At 38.8% G+C, this 22158-nt stretch overlaps 1 protein-coding gene across 5 annotated transcripts in view; it reads left to right on the plus strand.

The window, feature by feature from the left end:
• The first annotated feature begins 391 nt into the window (after positions 1-391).
• Positions 392-22158, plus strand: part of lrp1ab (low density lipoprotein receptor-related protein 1Ab) — a 79757-nt gene continuing 57990 nt past the window's right edge. For 4 of the 5 annotated variants that reach the window (XM_078950610.1, XM_078950613.1, XM_078950612.1 and 1 more), the window contains exons 1-2: positions 399-926; positions 14871-15011. In XM_078950610.1, coding sequence (XP_078806736.1) covers positions 857-926; positions 14871-15011 — 211 coding nt within the window. In that variant the 5' untranslated portion in view covers positions 399-856. Of the gene's footprint in view, positions 927-14870; positions 15012-22158 lie in introns of all 5 variants that reach the window. The other variant, XM_078950611.1, reaches the window with a different exon arrangement.

Here is a 22158-nt window from a genome sequence, read left to right on the forward strand (position 1 = left end):
AGCAAAAGTTGAACGTCGCAACCTAATATTTTATAGTTATTAAAATAATGTAAACTCAAAGGTTTTGCAAGTTTTAAATAAATAACATACATGGGTAATGTTAAAACTATTTATACTATAGTAAAGTAAACAAATGAAGGGCAAAAATTATTAAAAGCATTAATAGCCGCGATAAAATGGTCAAACCTCACGTTTTTTTCTATGTGCGAAATCATAGCATCCGTAGAAATATTGACCCGTCATGGCTACTACTGTAGCGTCAGTTGCACCTCCAGTGCTAAAAAAATAAATCAAGGCAGATGAAATAGGAGAAAAGGTGTACAGGAGCATGCGCAGTCGGTCCGGTGGTCCATCGTGGAGAGTTGAGCGTTACGTCACGGGTTCGTCCACCGTGCTGAGATTTCAGACTGACCGTAGACTCGTGCAGGCACAAGAGCGAGGAGACCGCTGAGCTACGACGACAGAGACGCCGTTTCACCTTTTTTATATTCCGTTTTTTTTCTTCTCAACCTGACAGGAGCAAGCAGAAAAGGAAGGAGGCTTTCTGCCCGCAGCGCCTCTTCTTTTGTGCAAACCAACAGCATTCTGGTGGCATGGTGATTTAAAGGCGGAGGGAGAATAGAGGTCCATTATGTTTGAATATTCATTCAGCGGCATTTGAGGTCGAGCTGCTACATTGCATGTAGCCTCAGTGGGCGACTTTGTCGGTGATTGCAGGAGCCTGCGTGAAGCAGCCCCCCGTGCGGGACTGACTCAAGGGTGCACGGATAGCTGCACCCGGACCGCTGGATGAGGCGGCGGAACGGGCAAGTCCAGTCAACTTTTCATTTACCCCCGTCGGGGCATTGCTGTGGAGATGGCGATGAGATGGCTCTTCTTGGGATTTATGCTCTGCCTGGAGATCACATCTAACGGTGCAGACGGAGGTAAGACGCCTGTTGTGGTGCTTTTTGTCATTTTCCACCAGCACTTTCATTGCCTTGCGAAACATCTGCGCGCAGGCCCGTGGGTTCAAACCCTGGGCTCCATAACCCCGCCAGAAGCGTGTCTTTTTGCGCGGAGGGAGGGTGGGAGAGCCTGAAAGGCGAACCCTGCAGAAAGTATCCAACCAAAAACGCCGTTTTTCGGCCTCCTGAAATCTGCTGCTGCTGTGTGAGTGAGCGCACAGAAAGGGCCTCCCTGTTCGGAGCGCAGACACTGAGGGTATTCAGTGTTTCAACATTCAGCATGAATGAACCCGTTTACACGAATCTACCCCATTTCTCATGCTTTTATTCCCATATTTGCCCGTTTTTCTGAATGGCTGATAGCCACTCAACGCAAACCTGCTGCCTTTCAGGTAATCAACAGAACGCGGTGACTTCCACGTCCAAATGGCTCCCCCCCCCCATTTTTTTTTTCTACTCTAGTTTCTTTGCAGTTTATCTCTTTATTTTGGGCGCAGGCAAACACAACAGTGGTGGGCTTACTCCCCAATGGCCCAGCTTGTCTCGACGTGTCAGGCTGGTGGCTGCTTAGAAATTACAGTTTATGTGACAGCCAGGTTCCGTCTGAGAGTGAAATCAATGGTGTGCGTTATCCTCTTACCTCCCGGGAGTTCCTTAATGCCCCCCCCAATCCCTGCCGGTAATTATGAGGTATCAAATGCACCACTGCTCTGATGGTGATATTGTAGACCTGTTGAGCGCGCAGCTTTGCTCAGTCTTTTCTAAAAGTCAGAGCAAAGTCAAAATCTCAACCGATTTGAAAATTAGGACCCTGACATGCACAGTCAAAGATTCAAATCTTTTACCATTTATTTTAGTGGGAATCAACCCATTAAAATTTGAACTCACTGGGATTAGTCTCCCTCCTTATATGAATGTAAAAAGCACACATGGGCCTGCAGGATTTGAAAGTATCTTACATAAGTTGGTGTTTATTAAGAGGGAGAGCTGAGGCTGCATGACTCTGCAAGCTCCTCCCTCCTCCTCCTCCTCCATCAGCATGTAACATCTGGAAACAGGGAAAGCATTAATCCAACTGAGAATTGACTGAAAACCTGGAGTTAAAGAGGAATGAAACAAGAAACAAGTCTTGTGAAGTTGACGTTGCTTATTGAAAGCCCAAACAAAAATGGTTGTATGAATGCTATATTTTTTTAAACTCATAGTTTGTTTATATGTCCATCAACTTATTTGTTTAGATTCTTTCTTTCATTTCTTTGGTTTACCTTTTGATGTCAGAATTGAAAAAGCCTCTTAGAAGAGGTGAAACATCATCAGTATTTGGAGATAAACCAAGTCCAGTTAGTTGACTTCTCTTTGGTTTTGACTCAAGTTCATATTTTGGTCCCCATTATCTCTCTGTCCATCCATCTTTCTTTCACTTATCAAATGCCAGAAAGGTTGTAGTCCAAGTACAGATGCTCAAACTTCCTCCAGTTACTGGGGCATCTCCAAGTTGTGCTCCCCCCTTATTAGCTGAGAACATCGTTTTCCCCGGGGCCTTCATCCAGTGGGACGTGCCTCTGAATATTTCTCCACGGAGGCTTCAGAGCCTGAGGTACCTCAATTGATTTCTCTTGAAGTGGACAAGCAAGGTCTGAGCTTCTCCTGAGCGACCAAACCCCACACCCCATCTCTAAGGGAGCACCCATCCACTGTGTGGAGGAAACTCATTTCAGCTCCTAGTATCAGGGATCCTGTCATTTTGGTCATGAGATTTAGGTAATGATGACCATAGGTGAGGGTAGGAACATAGACTGACCAATCAATTCAGACCTATGGCTTTCAGTTTTGCTTTTTCTTGACAGTACTGTGAATGCATTACTGCAACCACCTATCAATCTCATGCTCCATCCTAACATTACTTGTGAAGATGACGCCAAAATACTTAGTCCCACACTTCAGGGAGGAGTTCTTCATCTCTGAAGAGGGCAAACCGCCTTTTTTCCAGTTGGGAACCACAGCTTCTGTCTTGGAGGTGCAATTTTCATTCCAGTCATTTCATACTTGACCGTGAACCCCCGAGTGAATATCCGAGAAGCTGGTATGATGAACTCATTAGGACTGTCATCTGCAAACAGCTGAGATAATATCCTGTGGTCCACAAACCAGAGTCCCACTTGTCTCTGGCTGTTGTGACAGAGGGCATCCCTGGTAGAATCCAACATGCACTGGAAACTGGTTTGACCTATGGTGGTACTGTGACTAGACAGCTGAGTATTGTGATTTCCCTCTGTAGTTGGAGCACACACTCTGGTCTTCTGTCTTGAAAAGGAGGGACCACCATCCGAGTCTGCCAGTCCAGAGGCACTGTCTCTGACTGCCACGGGATGTCACTAAAGCCTAGTATCGCTTAATCAGGGTGGACCTCATCCATAGAGGAGCTTTTTGATCACCTTGATGACTTCAACTGGGTTGATGGACTGACCCACACGCGTCCTCAACCAATACTGTCTCAACTGAAGGAGTTTTGGTAGAATTCAGGAGCTCCTCATAGTATTCCTTCCACTCCTCCAGTTAGTTGAGGTCCCTCCTGAGGTGCCAAATGATTTGCTAGAAGGTCTTTGAGGTCAACTTTCCTTAAAACCTCCTCAAACTCCTCCCAGACTCAAGTTTTTGCTTCTGTAACTGCACGTGCTGCATGCTGCTTGGACTGCTGACACCAGTCGGCTATCTTGGTGGTTCCATAAGCCAGCCAGGCTAGATAGGAGTCTTATCATTTGATCGCAGTCTTTACCAACCAGCACCAAATTAGTGGACTTCCCCTTTGACAGGCATCAGATACCTTTACGCCACAGCTTCAAACAGCTGCAATGGCAATGGAGGTAGAAAGCAAGGTTTATACAGACTTGGTGAGCCCTACCTCCCTCAGTACCTGGTTAAAGCTCTCTTGGATGTGGGAGTTTAACCAAACATTCCCAACAGACTCTCACAGCATGTTTGGGTGAGTCTGTCCGTCTTTTTCCTCCACTAGTAGATCCCACTCACCTTTTGGTTGATCACCATAAGGTGATTTTGAACGTTTGGCTTGTTTGCTTGTTTTTTGGGTTTATTTGAATTAAAAAGTAGCTAACGGTAACAATGCATCATAATATAATGAGAAAAAAAAACATTTTTCCACAATGCTTTTGTTTTCCATTACTTCTTTTTTGCAGATACTTTTGCCTTAATGTTTCAACTGATCTCTGTTTCTGCATACCCTGTTTGAGTGTTATCTCTTTCCTTTGGTTTGGAAAAAACAAACAAAAGTGCAGTTCAGTTACCCAAATGTTTTGGGGTGATGAAAAAGTTGAATCCCATAGTCCCTCAGTTTGCCTGACCCTAGTGAGGCTTTCTCCTCTGATCTGTCACCAGAACATCTGGTGGAACATCTGTATGCATTCTCCTTATTTAGAAATTACTGGTAATTACTCATTTAATTGGAAACCTTGCAGGTAAACAGACTTTCTCACCCAATGTGCTTTTGTGGCCAGAAGACATTAGTGTTTATGACATGTGGAGGATTTCTATTTTTCTATATTTCTGCTTTAGACCCAGAGCCTTTAGAAAATGAAATAATTTGATGTTAGGGTTAGTCAATACTGTGAGTTTGAGTTCCCTTTGAAGACCCACTCTGAGGAAAATTGTTTTTTTAACATTTTCTTGTGGCATTTTTCTCATGATGGAGGACATAAAGAAATCAAGCTCAAAACGGCATTTCTGAGTATTTCTTTATTCAAGTCATTGTGAATCTCTGCTCCATTGTGATGCATCCACTTGTAGACTGCTAGATCCATGTACTAAAAACTGTACAGCTGGATAGATCCAATATTGCTCACCATTTTTGGTTGGGGATGTTAAGGGCTGTAAGCTAGCGGGAAAGCATGTAGAGCTCTCAGTTATAGGTGATGGGAAGGAGGTTGTGTCCACGAGTTGTCTGTGCAAACAGCGCCGGACTCAACTTGGAGGCAAATTTCTAATGAGCTATTGATGCCCTGCAGAAACTATGTCCTGATCAGCTTTTTTAAATTTGCTAAAAACAGAATAATAACGATTGGAAGGCCACTGGAAACGCTTTCAAAGTAGCTCTAAAGATGATCAGAGTAAAATGTACTGGTCAGGATAAAGCAGATTCGCTGTACTTTTATGTATTTTTTTCCCCTGCATTGCTTTGAGGGTTTTTAGTGAGATAATTAACCTTATATTTGACACTAACCTTAAATTTGGCATATGTTTTTCCATTTTTACGCAACAGTGGACTCCTCTTTTTTTTTGCCAGGCTTTGCCAACACTTGTACATCTACCCTTCTAGGTACTTGGAGCTGCTGGCGTCCCATTTGGCCAGAGAGTCAACTGATCTTTGGACTTGCGGCTGCTTCACACTCAACCAGCAGAGAACATTTGCTATGTTGCAATAGAATCGAATATGCTAAGCTCCTGCAGCACATCAGATATTTTTATGTCTGTCACTGCGTTTTGCTTTCACTGCAGCGGTACACAACCCACAATTACAGCGACAGGGAGGAATATTGCTGCTGAAGCTAATCTATCCATGCAAGTGAGCTGGATACCAAGTCGCGACAAGAAAGTTGGGCATTTTGTGGAAATGAACAAATATCCAATACTTGTTATTGGAAATTCACAAAAGACTTGAGAAAGAATCCCATAACACCTTCTAGTTTGTTTTTAAAGAATCAGGCAAAAAATTAGTTTTATGAAAGACCAAAGCTAAAAAAAATTGGTAACTAAAAGAGCACAACAACAGTACAATTTAGGAAGTAAAGCTTTTGGAAGAGCTAGTAGACAAAAAATAATAAAAAAATAAACAAGATATGGCATCTAACAAGAGGCTTTTAAGGAACGTTTTATAATTTATTTGGTGTAATGGTGTCTTCAGAAAAATTTTCCATTACGTAATTCTTTTAAATGGTATGAAAGAAACAAGATGATATGAACTCATCTAAGTTCTCTGAAACTCTGGGCTCATCTCTTTAGTTCATATTTTAATGTGTTTTTTTACTTATAAAATGTATTTTTTAAATTTAAAATTATCTACCTTTCTAAAAATTTATTTTCAGCCAGTTAAATAATTAAAAAACAATCTAACATATCATTATTAGTATCTTACTGTTGAATAATATGTGCAGTAAACATCTCTTAAATAAAAGCTTGTATTCAGATTCACAAGAACTTCAAAAATTGGATTTTTCTCATATTGTCAACATTTATAATCTGCCATGAGAATCTAACAAACTATGAAGTAGATTTGAACTAATTTGTGTATTATTTGGTCAAAAGTAAAATTTCACAGTAATGGAGAGAACTGAATGAGTGTGGATGCATTAATTTCAGTGCATGGCAATTTAATCAGTGATAAACATGCGTTATATCAAGGCTTCTTTCAACTGTTCTCTTTAGAGGTCACTATGGTGAATCATCCGCCTCCATCTAACTCTATCCTGTGCGTCCTCCTCGGTTACACCAACCACCCTCATGTCTTCCTTAACTACATCCATATACGTCCTCTTTGGTTTTCCTCTAGACCTCTTTTATCTACGCTCCAACCTCAAGTCATTCATCTCATATAGGAACTGAAGGAATGAGTTCCTCATTCCTGCTTTTTCTCTGCTAGTTTTAGTAGACTGCATTTCCAAATGTCTGGTTTCCCCCCTCTGCTTCAATTTATATATCCAGATTTTGTATTGTGGCTCCCATTTTCTGTTTTCATAACTGCTCAGATCTGGGTTGACTGTTTCTTTGTGGTTGCATATTGCTGTGCTAAGCAGACATGCAAGATGAATGTGGAGCTGCTCTCCTTTGCCGCATTGGGAGCCTATTTTGATTTATGCTTGTGCTCATCAGTCATACTCCTACTTCGTAAATCATATTTTTTCATTGCATTCTGCTGATCTGGTCTGAGTGTCATCAGTTTATCTCTAATGTCAAAGGTGTCATATTTTTTTGTGTGAGATTTGACAGACAAGTTTTTAACACAGGCATGAGTTTGAACTCTACAGACTTTGGCCTCATTTCTAAGTGTTCTTTAGAACCAAAATAGATTTAGAAATTACAAACCGCTGTGTGGTTTAATCGAGCAAGCGCCTGGCTGTGAATTGGCTTGTACAAAGCAAAGTTTCCACAACTATTAAGCTGTATTACAGGGGTGCTTCAAAGGTTCCAATAATGGCCAACAGAAGACTTAAAATTAGCATTTGACTGAACTTTATTACTTTTTTCCACAAAACAAGGATCCAAAGGAAATTAAAAAAATAAAATCTAAGCAGACCTTTTTTTTTCTAGTCATGATATTTCCTTTAATCCATGTTTGTTTTGCTTTTGGGCAATGGATCTTTTTCTTGTAAAATATATATATATATATATATTTTTATAAAGAATTTATATAAAATATATATTTTATTTACTGGGGTGAAGTTAGTATAAAACTAGTGTGGCCATAATTGGACCTGATTTGAGATTTCTGGATACAAACTTACAATGTTCACTAAAGATTTTAATTGAATTTTTTTCTTTACCTATTTGTTATTGATTTGCGATACTGTGTTTTGTGGCACTAAAATGAGATGGAGCCCTAATATTTTATTATTATTTATTTTTAGGTAAAGGTATTGATAACTGTGCAGTTTATAATGCTACAGCTGTTTTCAAATGAATACCTTTATGTAATAAACAGGTTTTTAGCTCCTAGGAAAACTATTTAAACAAATCATAGTGACTTCTACGGTGGCCCAGAAGTGGAAATCACACCAACAAATCACTCAACCAAAAACACATTAAAGAACACGACAATTAAAAAAAAGCCAAACAAATTAGAAAAACATTACATTATAGAAACCAAAACACAAAGGAAATATTTCAGAAAACAAAAGTAATTTTCAGAAATAAGAATGAAATGTTGAAAAACAAAACACAATAGGAAACTGGAAAAGGTAGATACTACTCTGAATGTTTGATTTCTGACGCTTGAGTTTTTTCAAATGTGTCTTCAATGTTCGCATACTAATAATTTTTTCTTTGTGTTATTGTCTTTTGTCTTGCTTTGGTTTTTAAAATTGGAAAATGGTTAAGTCACATTAGTTGGAAAAGTGCAATACAAATAAAGTTTGATTTGGTTTAAATATTGATGATTTATAATGTTTATGATTACAATGGACCACATCCAGTATGGCTTGAAGCTAAATAACTTTCGGTTAAAATGATGGACAAATGTCTTCATCCAATCACCTTTTTTCTTTTTTTCTTTTGATTTCTGGAAATCTGTTAACCACATTTTTTTCTCCTTTTTTGTTCAGTCTTTTAAATTGTTGTGATCTTTAATATTATTTTGGATTTCATGTTTTGTTTGTGTGATTTGCGCTTCAGGACCTCCATAGGTTTGTGTAATACTATCAATAAATAAATGTAATTTTAATTAGTAAATAAAAAATAATAAAAAATAGAACACTTGCATTTCTTTTCATGTTCTGAGGTAGAAGTATAACTATAAACTATAAAAGCAGAATTACATTTATAAGAGGTTTACATTGCAAATCTCTGTTTCTCCCCGTGCACATACTTTCATGTTTTGCTGTTACAAAACGTGATTGGTATAAAACTTGGAGACTGAATTCCTTTAGTTTTGTTATTGGTGTTGACAGCTTGCTGCACTCCATGCTCTCTTTCTGAACTCACTCTTGCTCCTCCTGTGTTGGTGTGCAGTACTCCAAACATTAACATGTTAACTGCTGCCTCCTCCGCTTACACACATGCTCGGTGCAAAATTACTCCTTTTTTTTTCACTGCCTTTTTTGTTTTTGGCTGTAAAAAAACAACAAGGTTTTATCGGCATGGCATTGGCCTAGATTTGGAATGTTTCATGGAGAGAAAAGCTAATTTTCCTTTAGTTATTGGCACTGTTTTCTCCTTTCTACTTTGAAAACTTTTATTGCTAATTTTCAGCTTTCATTTGTAGAATTATATCTAGTTGCAGTTTCTAGAACCCACAAAAGTCACAATGACATAAAGTGAGTGTTTGCTTAGCAGCAGGATCTGCTTCTCCTAAAATTTAGACCTTGGTGAACATTCTCAATCACAGTGTAGTTAGATTTTCAACAGCATCCAGTTCAAATTGCTTAAAAGAAAACAAGTGTTTTTTTTATTTCCTCTCAGTTTGTGTTAAGTTTCCCAGCATTCTTTGGGCAAAACAAGGATCATTTAACCTCCTACTTAAATCTGTTTGGTTTGTTTAAAATCCAGCTGTCTGTCTGTCTGTCTGTCGGTAATGGATTGTGCTTTGGAGGCAAAACTGCACACATGAAACCAATTAGAAGCTGCTGGAATGTGCGGTGTGGATCTGGAGTTGATCTGGAGAGTCAGATGGCCATTTTCAGGAAGGCAGATGGAGGCGGAATGTGGTCAGTGTTAGGTCCCATGTTGATGATTTCTAAATGGCTCCATCACTTGGCCGGTGATACAGTGCGACAACTCCATTTACTCATAGCTTCACCCGTGTTCATCCCAAAGTAGTTCTGGTCTAGCTTTGAGATTAGTTTTTATTTCATTTTCTTTCTTTAGGAGATCCAATCTGAACGACTCTAAAATGCTCTCCTGGGCTTGAAGCAGCTCTGTCAGGCTCTAAAGAGGTTTCTATTAGAGCCAGCCTGTCTGCAGTCATACCCCCCTTATTCCTGTATGTTTTATTACTCTTTGCTATTCATAGAGCTGCAGGTCATTTCATTGTGCACTGTTTAAAAGATATGGGGTCTGAAGAACCATGCACAAGTAAAAATCCAGTATGTGCTCAATGCAGCATGCCATATACTCCAAGTCAGCCAAGTAGAGCCTGGAGATCCACATGCCAGGAAATAACTCAGGCTTTTACTGCATTTTGTGTATGACAACTCAGAATTGAAGCATTTAGTTGGCAAATATTCAGTAAAAACTTTGTGCAGTTTACCCTGTTTGAATGTCTTTTACATTCTTTTATATTTTTTTATGAATTGATTTTATAATAAATCCCTCTCATCCTTTCTTTTGTCTGTAAATGTCATTGCAGGTTTAAAACAAAACAATTTATAGGGTCATACTTGAGCACATGAATAAAACTGAGTTAAAATTAAAGTATAGGATTTAAACTAGAATTTGATGTTTTAAGGTTGTAAAGCTGAAAGCATCTGGAACCTTAAGTGTGAATATTAGAGAAATAAAATGTTCAAACTAAACTTTATCAACACTGCACCTCAAGTTAAGTGTCCTCTTACAGCAACCTGTGCAACAAAAACTGTTGATTCAACTTTCTAACTTTTAATTTGCTTCAGTCAGCTGAGAACAGGCACAGAGCTGCAATGGCATAGTGGGTTCCTGATTAAATGATGAGGCAAGCCTGACTGTGCCAAGAAAGCATTGCACTCTGGAGCACAGATTAATATGCCAGCAGCTCATAGAATGGAACATGAGTAAATTGGCAAACTGCACATGCTTTTGAATTCCTTATAAGGATAGGAAAATTTGCTTCTTCTTTTTTTTCCTCAAGTTTTAAAATTACAGCAACTCAAAGGGAAATTAACTTAGTATTTTCTTTTTTCTCTTACTAATCAGATATTTTTATATATGTACAGTTAAATAGTTGTAGCTTTTTTTTATTCAAGATGATGGATTTTCACTCATTTATTTAAATGTTAAGGCAAAATCAGATGCCCCTTTTTATAGCCTTTTGGAATAAAAAATCTTCCAAAAGCCTTAAGCCTTTTGCATTACAAAAATCTTAATGACAAGAGATGAATCTTCTGGGTGTAGGTAACTAAAAATGAACATCCAAACAAACCTGTCAACATTTTTGGAGTAACTTTGGAAAAAAAAACGTTGCCTCTGCAAGCTGAATTAACAATACGCATCTCAGTTTGAGATATTTCACTAGGCTTTGAAAGAGCTGCTGAAGGAAAGTCTCCAACTTATTTGCAGCCTCAACCTCAAATTAGGCTCCCTGGACAAACAGTCTTCAGTCATTTAATTCTGGTGTGTAAAGCGATGACCCAAAATGTTATATTTGCAGTTTCGTGTCTGATCATGAGGAAAAAGTGGTTCAGCCTCGCAGATTTGCACAGGGAGCAGAGTGTCCAAAGCGGCGAAAGCTGCAACGCCCTTATTTCATTTCAGAGCCCAGAAGACAGATTTAATGGTGACAGATTACATGCCAGCACATATGCTCAAGTAAGCCAAGTGAACCTTGCACCGTTGAAAATATTACACATTTTTGGTAATGTACAACAGAGCTATTTGAGTGAATTGGCCGTAAGCTATAACTACTCTTGGTACTACTGTCTGTTCCTTCCTTTAAGATTTCCCTCTTATCTTTGAATATGATGTTACAGCTTTATGAGCCTCATCTACATTTGACATTCATAACCGCAACACTAACCCCCAAAAGAGAAGGAAACCTCCAAGGTATAAGTACAATGATAACACTGAAAAATTCAATCTTTTTTTAAAGTGAAGTCTAATTTGTAAACCTTTTTTTTCAGTCTTTTGTGCTTTCAATTAATCTGATTCCTCAATATCAAAATGTCCTTCATGATATGTATTCTTTAAGCCACGTTTCCATGGTTGATGTAAATAAAAAAAAACCAGCGTGGAACCACTGTAGCTTGACGGTCAAGAAGAAGAACGTGATTGCAATGATAGTCCAGCTAGATGCCCTCTTGTGATTTCAGTCACATCCCAGCCCTCTTGCGGTACACCCTTCTACTCCCCGACCCACATCACCCCCCTGCCTGCCAAGTACAGAGGCAGGCAAGTCAACCAGTGCAAGTGAGGGTTTAGTCTCTGCAGGGAATTATAATGAGACCTTTGGGACTGTCCTTTCCAGAATCATGCTTCACAATAGTCCAGTGCATCCATCTTTTTTTCTTTGTTATTTTACTCTTTTTTTTTGTGTGTGTGTGTGTGTGTTTTGAGGGAATTTCTGTAATTAGAAAACACCTCTTGGACCTTTTTGGTTAATTAAGGACATTTTTTACCAAATAATTTCTTTATTCTTTTATTTTGAAGGCTGAAAAATATTTAGCAGTCGATGATTGTAAAGTTACAAATTCAAGCAAAATGTGGAGGCCCGAGCGGAAGAATTTATTTTCACTGATTATTTTCTTGTTTGAGTTTTAAAAAATTAAGACAAAGGAATCTAACTATTTGGGTTTGTCATTCAGCAAACGTAGCACAGAAAATGTTTTTGTGAGATCATTTATAGAAAAAAAACAACAACCAAATAATATAAATAAAATGAATGGAAATGATTGTACAAGAAAAATCACATATATTGACAAAAACATTATTGAATGAATTAAGGCTTGTGCAATCTGTCATTTATGAAGTTTATTAAAGATAAACTTTATTTTAAAAAAAGTCAGGCTATTTAAAAAACTGTTATTTGATGAAACAATTTTAAAAATGTTCTAAAAACTTTGAATCTGTTATTTTTCTTGTTTTATTAAAACTTTTTGTCCAGTCTAGTATTTTCTTGTGTTTGAAAGATATTAGAAATCTAAAAATATATATCTAATCTAGGGGTGTGTCTTTTTCCCTCTAGCATAACTCGATCAGCATCTTAATTCATGGTCCACAAATCGATACCTAAAAGAGTCATCTAATTTTGTGACAAAGCAATAGAGTCCAATTCTTTGACCTAAATCGATCTAGAATCGAGATTGAATTGGTATTCAAAACTATGAATGCAAATGCCTTAAACAGAGAACCCTTTTTTTACTGGCACTAGGCCTGCACAATATACCGCAAATTTATCGTTATCGCAATATCAAGCTGTGCAATGTGCATATCGCAAAAGACAGCAAATTTGCAATAAATGGTTACCTTATATGTGGCCAAACAATCTTATAGCAGCTTGAAGTGTTTAATGGATTGAAAGAATGCCTTTCTGCATTTGACCAATCAGATGGACCCCTTCATGTTGTTAACTAATCGGATGGCGCCCTATTGTGTTGTATGTTCGCCTCCTGCGTCAACAAGGGTCATTTGTAGTATAATTTTTAAGCTGTTGTAATGGAATGGGAATAATATTTTTGGCTGTTTTGCTAATTTTTTATATACCGCAAATTATATGGTTATCGCAATATTAATCACTGATATCGCATATCGCGAGTTTTCTTCATATCGTGCAGCCCTAACTGGCACTTTTTATTTTAAGCAACAAAAAACAATACTTTTGATATAGTGGCGTCAACTGTTAAAACCTGGCATTTGGGGTCTTAAGGCCCGTACACACCGGGACGAATATTCGCCAGGCGTTATTCGCCAGCGTTTTTCGCCACGTCTTTTGAGTTCACACCCAGGCGATTTTCGCTGACGGTGAGCCGAGCGAACATGCAATTTCATTCCCTGACATTAGATGGCGCTTAATGTAAACAGAAATACTCCTGTACACAAGGTGGCGCTGCGCAACTTTACCCTTCTTAAAGTCGCTTTTCACTCAGATTTAGATAGCAAGTATTTACGCGCTTGTCAGAATAATACAAAGAAAACATGAATATTTCAAGCATCAGTAGCTCCAACTGGTACTTGGTAAGGGGATATTTAAGAATGTCCGTCATTATTTCTTTGCGGCAGTGTTGACGCTACTTGGCGTCTATCTTCTTCGCTGGTATGTGTGCTCAGCAAGGCAGTTTTGTGTTTGAGCGCCCCCAAGTTGTGTTTTACTGTAACTTCAGAAGCTCCAGACACGTGTGCAAAAGCGCCATTCTCATTGGTCGAATAGATCGAAAAAAAACGAACCCGAGGCGTTTTTTTTTTTGACGCTTTGTCGCTTGGCGTTTTTTGGCGTCGGTGTGCACACTCTCATTGGTGCCCTTTGTTTAGTCACGAGGCGTTAAACGTCGGCGAAAATCGCCGGCGAAATTCGTCCCGGTGTGAACAGGCCTTTATAGACTGTTTTGTTCTTTGTGTGTCAGTCAAATTGCAATGCTGTGAAAAAAAATGTTTAGTGCAAACACACATCCCTCAATATGGTTCACCTTCGGCCAATTGGAATTGACCTGACTTTGTAAAAGCAAGCTTGTGATAGGACCACTTTTTGCTTGCATCACATGTACATAAAAAGGTAGAGAGTAGAGATCAAAACAGACAGAGAAGCTGACAGTTTTCCAGAAACCTATTAACGGTATTTACTTCTTGATCAATTTTTTTTATGCCTTTTTATTAGCATAATCCTTTTATGTATGTGTTGTTTTCCCAGTGCTCAATTTTCTTTTGATACATCTTTGTATCTTTTACATCCCTCACCAAAACCTTGAAAAGTAGAACAGGACGCATGGACTCAGGTTTTCAATAAGTTCATATCTTTGTGTAAAGCCCAGCTCCTCTCTGACCGGTCTTTTCTGAGTTGGAGCATGTCAGCAGTGTTTGGGTTCTGGTGGGTCACCAGTGTTGCTGTGGTGCACCTCAACAATCTGTGCTGACTTTCTGCCCAGAACTCTGCAGTTTCCCATGGACCAGACGGTGATTGAATGCTCAGTTATGTCCTAACTGTGGCACATGAAGGGGCCTCTGTGGTTTGGGTTGAGAAATGCCTCGAGACTTTTGAAAGGGCAAAAAAAAAAGAGTCAAACGACAAACAAACCCAGAAACAAGGCACTACTGTTAGCTATAACCTGTTGGGTTTCTTTTTAAATGTGCCTGTGTGTCTTCTGACACAAAAAACATCATTGTTAACACAAGTTGACCCTCACATGTTACTTTATCTGCTGGGTTCAAATCTACCGGAAACTTCCTGCATAGTTTCTGCTCTGACATAAACACAAAACACAAACAAGCATGAACAAAGTTCCCTGTTAATGTTTTTATTGTATTTTGACTAGGTTTTAAAGACTTGACAGTAACGCACAATGCTTTTCTTTTTATTAGCTCCCAAACCGGATAACCCACCCAGAACCTGCAGCCCAAAGCAGTTTGTGTGCAAGGACCAAGTGACCTGTATCTCTAAAGGTTGGCGCTGTGACGGAGAGAAGGACTGTCCAGATGGCTCAGATGAATCGCCCGACATCTGTAAGTACGCCCACATAAATAGCTGCAAAAACGCTCCGCTCTGTGTTCTGTCCCATTCCCTTAAAGCCGTGGAGAGGGATAAAAAGATTGAGTTTTACTCAACTGATGTACTGACGGAACTTTTTAGTGGCTTCCCCTTTTCCAGTTTCCCAAAAATTACGGTATTAAAAATACCAGTTCCGGCCGTGGCCTTTGTGCTAACGGAGCGGCTGCACTCAGTTGTGCCTCCTGTTATGTGGCTCCATCTAATCTAAACGCTCAGATTACTTTTGGTCTTGTCTTGTCTGGAAGCTTTTGGGATTTGTTCAGTTCCTGAGAGACATCGTCCCAAACTCCAGACAGCCTCACCCTTCGTCAGCTTGTCCACCTCTTGCTCTTGAAGCCCCCCCCCCCCCCCCCCCCCCCCATTTTCCTTTCAAGTGCAGGCACTTTTGACCACAACTTCCCTCTGTCATGTGACAAATGTTCTCACCATAGTTTGGTACGCAGATACATCAGCTGTCGGCTAACATGAATAGCCTTGTGTAGTTTGTTGAATTAACACATGGTTAAGCTGGATAGGCCATATCTGAAATGATCATGGGTGAGAGGAACTATCATGTTGCTGTGTTGACAACATGGAGAAAGTTGAAATGAATCCTTCGCTGCAACCTGATGCTCAATAGTTTTTGATTTTCTGTTTCTCACAGGCTTGATTTTGCTTTCTTCCTCTCAAATTCAGTTCATTTAGTAAAAATGTCTTCCAGATTTTTATTAAAGAGGGAGAGAAATTCGTTTACTTGTGTAAACAGCAATCTCTGGCAGTTTTCTATCAAACTAGAGTGTGCCACACTTAATTCATTCAAACAGCAGTGGTTACCCAATTTAGACTTTCTTCTGCTCAGCAATTGAAGCGAGTGAGTATTCTGCAATGTTTTAGCACTTATGTAATTTATTGATACAGACAATGGTGTGATTCATCCTCTGCAGGGAGGAATGAAGAGCAGTGTTTTACCAGAACATCAAGATATGTTCTGCTCAATTACCCACTTCCCATGGGCCCTGCACTGCCTGTCATTTTACCTTTATTTAAGGCTTAACTCTCTTTGAAGATTAGATATTTCTCCTTCCTGGTTAGATTTTGAGGCAGAGATAATAAATATCTGTCAGCGTTATTAATTTAGGATCTCTCAGCATACAGCTCTGTCTTTGCAGTTTAACAAACGGAGGCAAAAACATGGCGCCTTTTAAATATCCCACTGAAATACAGCCAGGCTGTAATTTTTATCCACAGTCATTATGTTGATCCATCCATTAAATGTGAGCGGTGTTTAGAAGGAAGGGCTGCAGATAAAGCTGGAGAGCAAAAGGGTCTAAAAGAGGCAGGAGAGTTCAGAGTGCAGCTTGACTCTGAAACTTACTAAAAATCCTTCTGTGAATCAGAAACAGAAAATTCTCTATCTCCAGTTCTTTCCATTCATAGGATGAAAACATCTGCAGGTCAGTGGCCCAGTTTCTTCACGTCTGGAAATATCACATGGAGCAAACTAACCCAAAACAGTTGCAAATAGAAGCCTGTCCACAGATGTGCATGAACTGTAAACATATGCTGTTAATGTAGTTTTATAGTCTTTTTTTTTTTTTGGGCTTTTAAAAAAAAATTGATTTGAAAAAAATTCCCTTAAATTATAGCTCTTCTTTAAGAAAAAGGGGAATTCGGAACTCAAACTTTGCGTTCTGTTTTTGCCTCTTTTGTTCCAACACGCCCCCCCACAACTACTTTAATCTATCATGAAAACATTTTTAGGAAATAATGCACTGTCTCCTACTATAATTATATTATATAAAGTGGAGTGCTGTCTCCAGACATGTGTTTAAGAGAATTGAGTGCAGATTTGCCAAGTATAAAGATGAAAGTCCCAAAGTCCCCTTTTCTTTGTTGTTTTTGGGATTTCTCTAACCATCTTCTTGTCCCAGGTGGTGGTGTAGCCCGACAGTCTGTTCAACATGATAATCATTGAGTGTTGTCATTATGTTTTTTTGTTACACAAAATGTACATAATTTGAAGGGTTGTTTGATCAGAAGTGTAAACAAAAGTCAGTCCACTCTCCCTGAAGCTGAAGTTTTGCAATGGAAAAATGTCCAGTTTAAGCTAATTGAACTTAAGCACCAGTTTTTCTTTCCTAAATGCCACCTGTTTTCTTCATAGCAGTTAGCAATTGGCATGCTGTCAGTGTGGCCGCCGTTGTAAACGGGTGCTTTTGTCTCTTTGATCTCCAGCCCTCATGGCTATCTGTGCTGGAAGGAACTGCGCTCCCTGGTATCATACTGTTTGAAGGTTTAATGGCCTCCTGCTTCCAAACCTTTCACCCAGACTGTCATTGTGTTGAGGAGTTAAATAGAGACTTCTGAGTCAGTTTTAGGTTGAAAACAGACTTCTGATTCAGTTTCAGGTTGTGACATTCTACTGCAGGCATGTCCAAAGTTTGGCCTGTTGGCCAAATTTGGCCAACGTTCAAATATCCACAGGGCCACAGACTCCTGTCACCAAATCAAAATGTGACCCCCAGCACTTTCTTAAAACTGTGTGTACAATTCCGTGATTAGCTAAATTCTGTTATTAGCCAAGGTAAACCAGTGGCAACAGTAACACAGGAACCTTCTTGGACACTTTCTAGCTCACTCTTAAAATGTCGACTATAAATAATAAAAAGAAAAGTTGACAGCGAGAGCTGTTTCCTTGTATTTTATATGTTTTTAGTTCTAAGTGAAGAAATGAAAAGCATCCCATTTGAAAAACAAAATGTATTAGTTAATTTGCATTTGTTACTATAAGGGTTCAAAGAACCCAAGCTGATTGGTTTTTCACCATCAAATCTGTCCCTCATTGCAAAAGGTTTGGACACCCTTGTTCTTCTGTATCTCACAAGTGACCAAAAGCTGTTATAAGGAGGACGAACTGTTCACATCACCAGTCTTGAGCACATTATAACAAACATTTGAAGTTAGGAATTAATTCCACTTGTTTTAGACTTTAGTGCAGCAGAAAAATGCTTGAATGTCCGGTCTCTTACTCATTGTTTGTTGGCGTAGCTCATGTTAGCCTCACCGGGGTTCGGGTTGTTTTTATGTAGCTGAAAGATGACAGGAAGAGAATCTTTGAGGTGCAACTGACACAACAACACAATCTGTTTGGATTACAGCGAGTCTTCCTGATTACAATTTACTTGTAGAAGTCATGAGCCATTGTTCGTTTAAAACTGCAAACTTTGCAATTGATTTTTAATAAAATTGTCTGCTGAAGTGTGATCATAGATGCATACAAACTAAACAGATACTTTCTGACATCATCCATGGGATGCTGAGCAGTGAAAATGAAGCATAAAGTATAGACGGTCCTATTTACTGGTGTTTACTCCCCCCTACCTATTAATGTCCTATAAACTGGGAACTTGGTGAGATATAGTTAAGAGACTATAGTTGAGTTCTTAAATAAAGCAGAAATTTGAGCTCCAATTGCATCAAATCAATAGGTTAATTATCCTCCAAACACACGTCTCACTCACACATACAATCGTTATCAAAAGGAAATGAAGCAAATGGCATTAAAACAAAGTTTTTAACAACATCCTTTAAAAACAGTTGTTTTAGGTTAAACATGGGAGTCAATAAGAAGTTTGCTTTTGATTTGATCACTTACTCTAGAAATAAAGAAATGCATTGATGAAACCATCCAGTGGTCATTCGAGAAACTGCAACATTTGCTACACTTCGGTCTGCTTCAAAGTTGGAATCAGAGAGGTTAGAGGCTTGGATTTGCGGGTGGAAGTGGTGTTGAGTATTTTATTTATAGGTTTGAGAGTTCTTCATTGCAAGCCCAGTATGTCATCTCTGCCCCACTTTAAAAAAAAAAACTTTTTAATGGAAATATGAAAACTCATAAGGCGTAGGTCATTGAGGTGTACATAAATGCTCCCAGGATTTTCATAATTTATGCTTTGTACATCTGGAACTGATAAAGGGGAATAGAAAAACAGTACATCCTAAATGTATTGCTATGGAATTCCATTTTTTTGTCATTAGCACTGTTGTTTTACATCAGTGACACATCTTTTCTTTTTTAAGAATTGATATAATATTGCAGTTTTAGCCTTTTTTTTAAGTAAAAGAGTGGTGGTTAATGGATTCAAATGAAGCAGATATCACACCAGTTTAGATTTTTCGGATATGGTTCTGGGTAGTTCTCCTGCTAAATGTTTTTAGAATCTGATCTTTCATCAGTCACAATATTTCAGGACGTTGTTGTGGCTTTTTTACAGTTGCACTTCAAATGTCTCATGGAGCAGTTTCTACGAAAGATACAAACGTATTCTGTTCAAAAGTCAAGCCTGTGTGCAATTAGAATTCTTGCATGAACCACATTCATTGTGGTTTTGCCAGCAACAGAGAGCAGATGTGGCTTGCATGTAAGCACTTTCTCCATCTTGAGAGGCGCTTTCTTGATGGAAAGCCTTTCAACCTAAAATAAACTCCTCGTGTAACAATGTGTAGCTTTAGCTTTGTTTAAGCATACACACAGAAAAGCTTAAAACAGCAGTTTATAGCCAAAGTCCTTTGCTTTATTTTCATGTTTTAGTATCACTGGGATTCTTGATGTCACTTTATAAAGGTCTCCTCCTCTGTGAAAACTACACACACATAAATTGACCTGTTATTCTGTCTAGAGATTCATTTTGAGGGGATGTTCCTTGGAATGTACTTTCATAATGAAACCTGATGACTGGGGCCTGGAGAGGATAAAGCTGTTTAATACAACCCAAACCCAGAGCCTGGAGCAGATGCAATCATAAAGGAAATGTTCACCACGGCTCTTTTACGTTGGAAAGTCATACAGCAGTTGCATAGTACAATAAAATGAACCTCCCAGTAGGTGGCTATACCATTTCCTTTGGCCCACACACAGATTTGTCCATGTCAATGCATGCTGCGGCCTGGGGTTAAAACAGTGGGAAGGTCAGATGAGAAGATTGAATTATCATGTCTGTGCAACAGCAGACAACTGGGGTCCTCACAATACAGTTATCTGTCCATCGCTTGTCCTTGAGCCCCCTCTGGACGGTTGCCAGTCTGGTCCCTTTTCCCATCTTGCTGTCAAGCCTCAGTAGCCTCTCCAGGACAACAGAGTCAAATGCAAAGATTGTGGGGTGGAAGAAGGCACAAAATGATTGGTGGGAGGAGTGAATCTACAGTGAAAACCTTTGTATGGCAGAAAATGAGTGGATTAGCATTTAGGCTGAGGAAGAAAATGTAAATGGCTCTGTTAAGCTTTGATCTTATCGCCGTGCAGACAGCCTTTTTTACAGTAGAGTTGTTGGTTGTGCTGAGGTGCTTTCATACGTAAAAGCTGGGGGCACAGAGCAGGGGTAAGAACATCATTGGAGACTGGCTGACGCACTTCTAGGGAGGAAGGAGAGAAGCCCTTTAAATCCCTCCAGTCTGTGGCTTTTTAAGCTGTCTTTCTCCGGTTCACCCACCCTTCAGCAGGCTGCAGTGTCTGCTTCCTCTTTTCCTCTGCCTCATCTTCAACCCGTCTTCTTCCCCTTTTTTCTTTTCTTCCTGTGACCTTTTGTCTTCCTCTCAGACAGAAAAACTAGACTCAAGTGACCCCGTGTCCTTCTCTTTTTGACTTTTACAGTGATGGTTTATGCTCCAGGCTGAATGCCATCTATTGTTTTTCATTCAGATGCTTTGAAAACCGCTGTTTCAACATGCTGGTACACAGCTAGTTGTGCAGAATTGGCTGGAAGAATTTAGATTGAAACCAATCTGCAGCCAAACTCCAGAAAGGTCTGAACTTTTTAAAAAGTTATATAAAATAAAAAAACTTTCAAAGCACATGAATACATATTACATTTATGACCAAACATAAATGTTTAAGGGGAGATGTTTTATACATAGTGTGTAAAATTAGCTTGTTAATGTAGGCTGCAGTTGTAAAAATAGTGTGGGCAGAAGCAACACCTCTTTTCAGAACTACTTGAAAATTAGGTGCGCTTCAGTGCTGCGCCTAAGTCAACTTTGAACTGTATGTGTGTTTTTGTTGTATGTCTGATCTTGTTCGAGTTGAACTGGAATGTTATATCGTATGTCAGTATAAAAGCTGTAGATATGACAATAAAAGAATTCTGAAATGTCTAAGTATAGATTATGTTATGAATTTGGTTCATTTCTTACCTGGTTTCCAGCAGGTTAATAGTTTTTGCTTAACTCTGACACGTCTTTTGTTTTATAAATGATTTTAACGCTTTGAATCTGGACTTCAAATTAATCTGCTAAAGTATTCCATCTGTGTAAAATTAAAACAAAGTAACATCTTGAAGCAAAATGTTATTTTTTATGGAAAGATTTGGTGTAAACCACTTTTTTCTACAGCCTTTTGTTAAAAAAACCCTGACTTTGAATAGCTTTTAAAGTTTTGTTCAAATATTTTTCAGCTTGAGTGTTTTGTCAGAAGATTTTTAAATAAAGGAAGTTACCCTACAAAATCAGTGAGACAATCCTAATTAAACTAGGACAAATGTGAATTTCATGTGACTATATGTGTACAATCACATGTGTACGTTAAGACATGGGCTTAACATTTCTAGAAAATGACTGATTGTAGTTAGTAGTGGTAGAAAAGTTTTTATTGGTCTTTGTGTTACTTGTATAATCCAGTGGACAGCATTCCTACACATTATCTGACTCCTTTGAGAATATTAGCATTGTCATAATGAGGCTGTTTTATTAGGCTCTTAAGGATGGGGGTGGGGGCAAAAGCATGGTTTGTTAGATTTTTAAACCAGAGCACTAATATCTCTATTTTCTTAGAAATTATCCAGGCCGTTAAATGTTTTTGCATAGGGACTCTACACTTAAGGACCAGTGTGCCATCTAGTGACAAAAAAGGAGATTGCAACCAAATAGTCAATTTTTGCAGAAGCCGATGTAAGAGATGTAAACACAAAACCTGGAATGTTCCAAATTTGAAAAGACTGTTTAAATTTATCTGCTCTCTGGTTTAGGAACATGGCGATGCAGCTGTGGGGATTCTGCAAAAACCAAAAACCCACATGGTTGATTTAACTTGAGACTAAAGATGCTACAAAATGACATTTCTATTACCAT

The sequence above is a fragment of the Oryzias latipes genome, chromosome 7 (assembly GCF_053564925.1).
Source record: "Oryzias latipes strain Hd-rR chromosome 7, Olatipes_Hd-rR_3.1".
Classification (NCBI taxonomy): Eukaryota; Metazoa; Chordata; class Actinopteri; order Beloniformes; family Adrianichthyidae; genus Oryzias; species Oryzias latipes.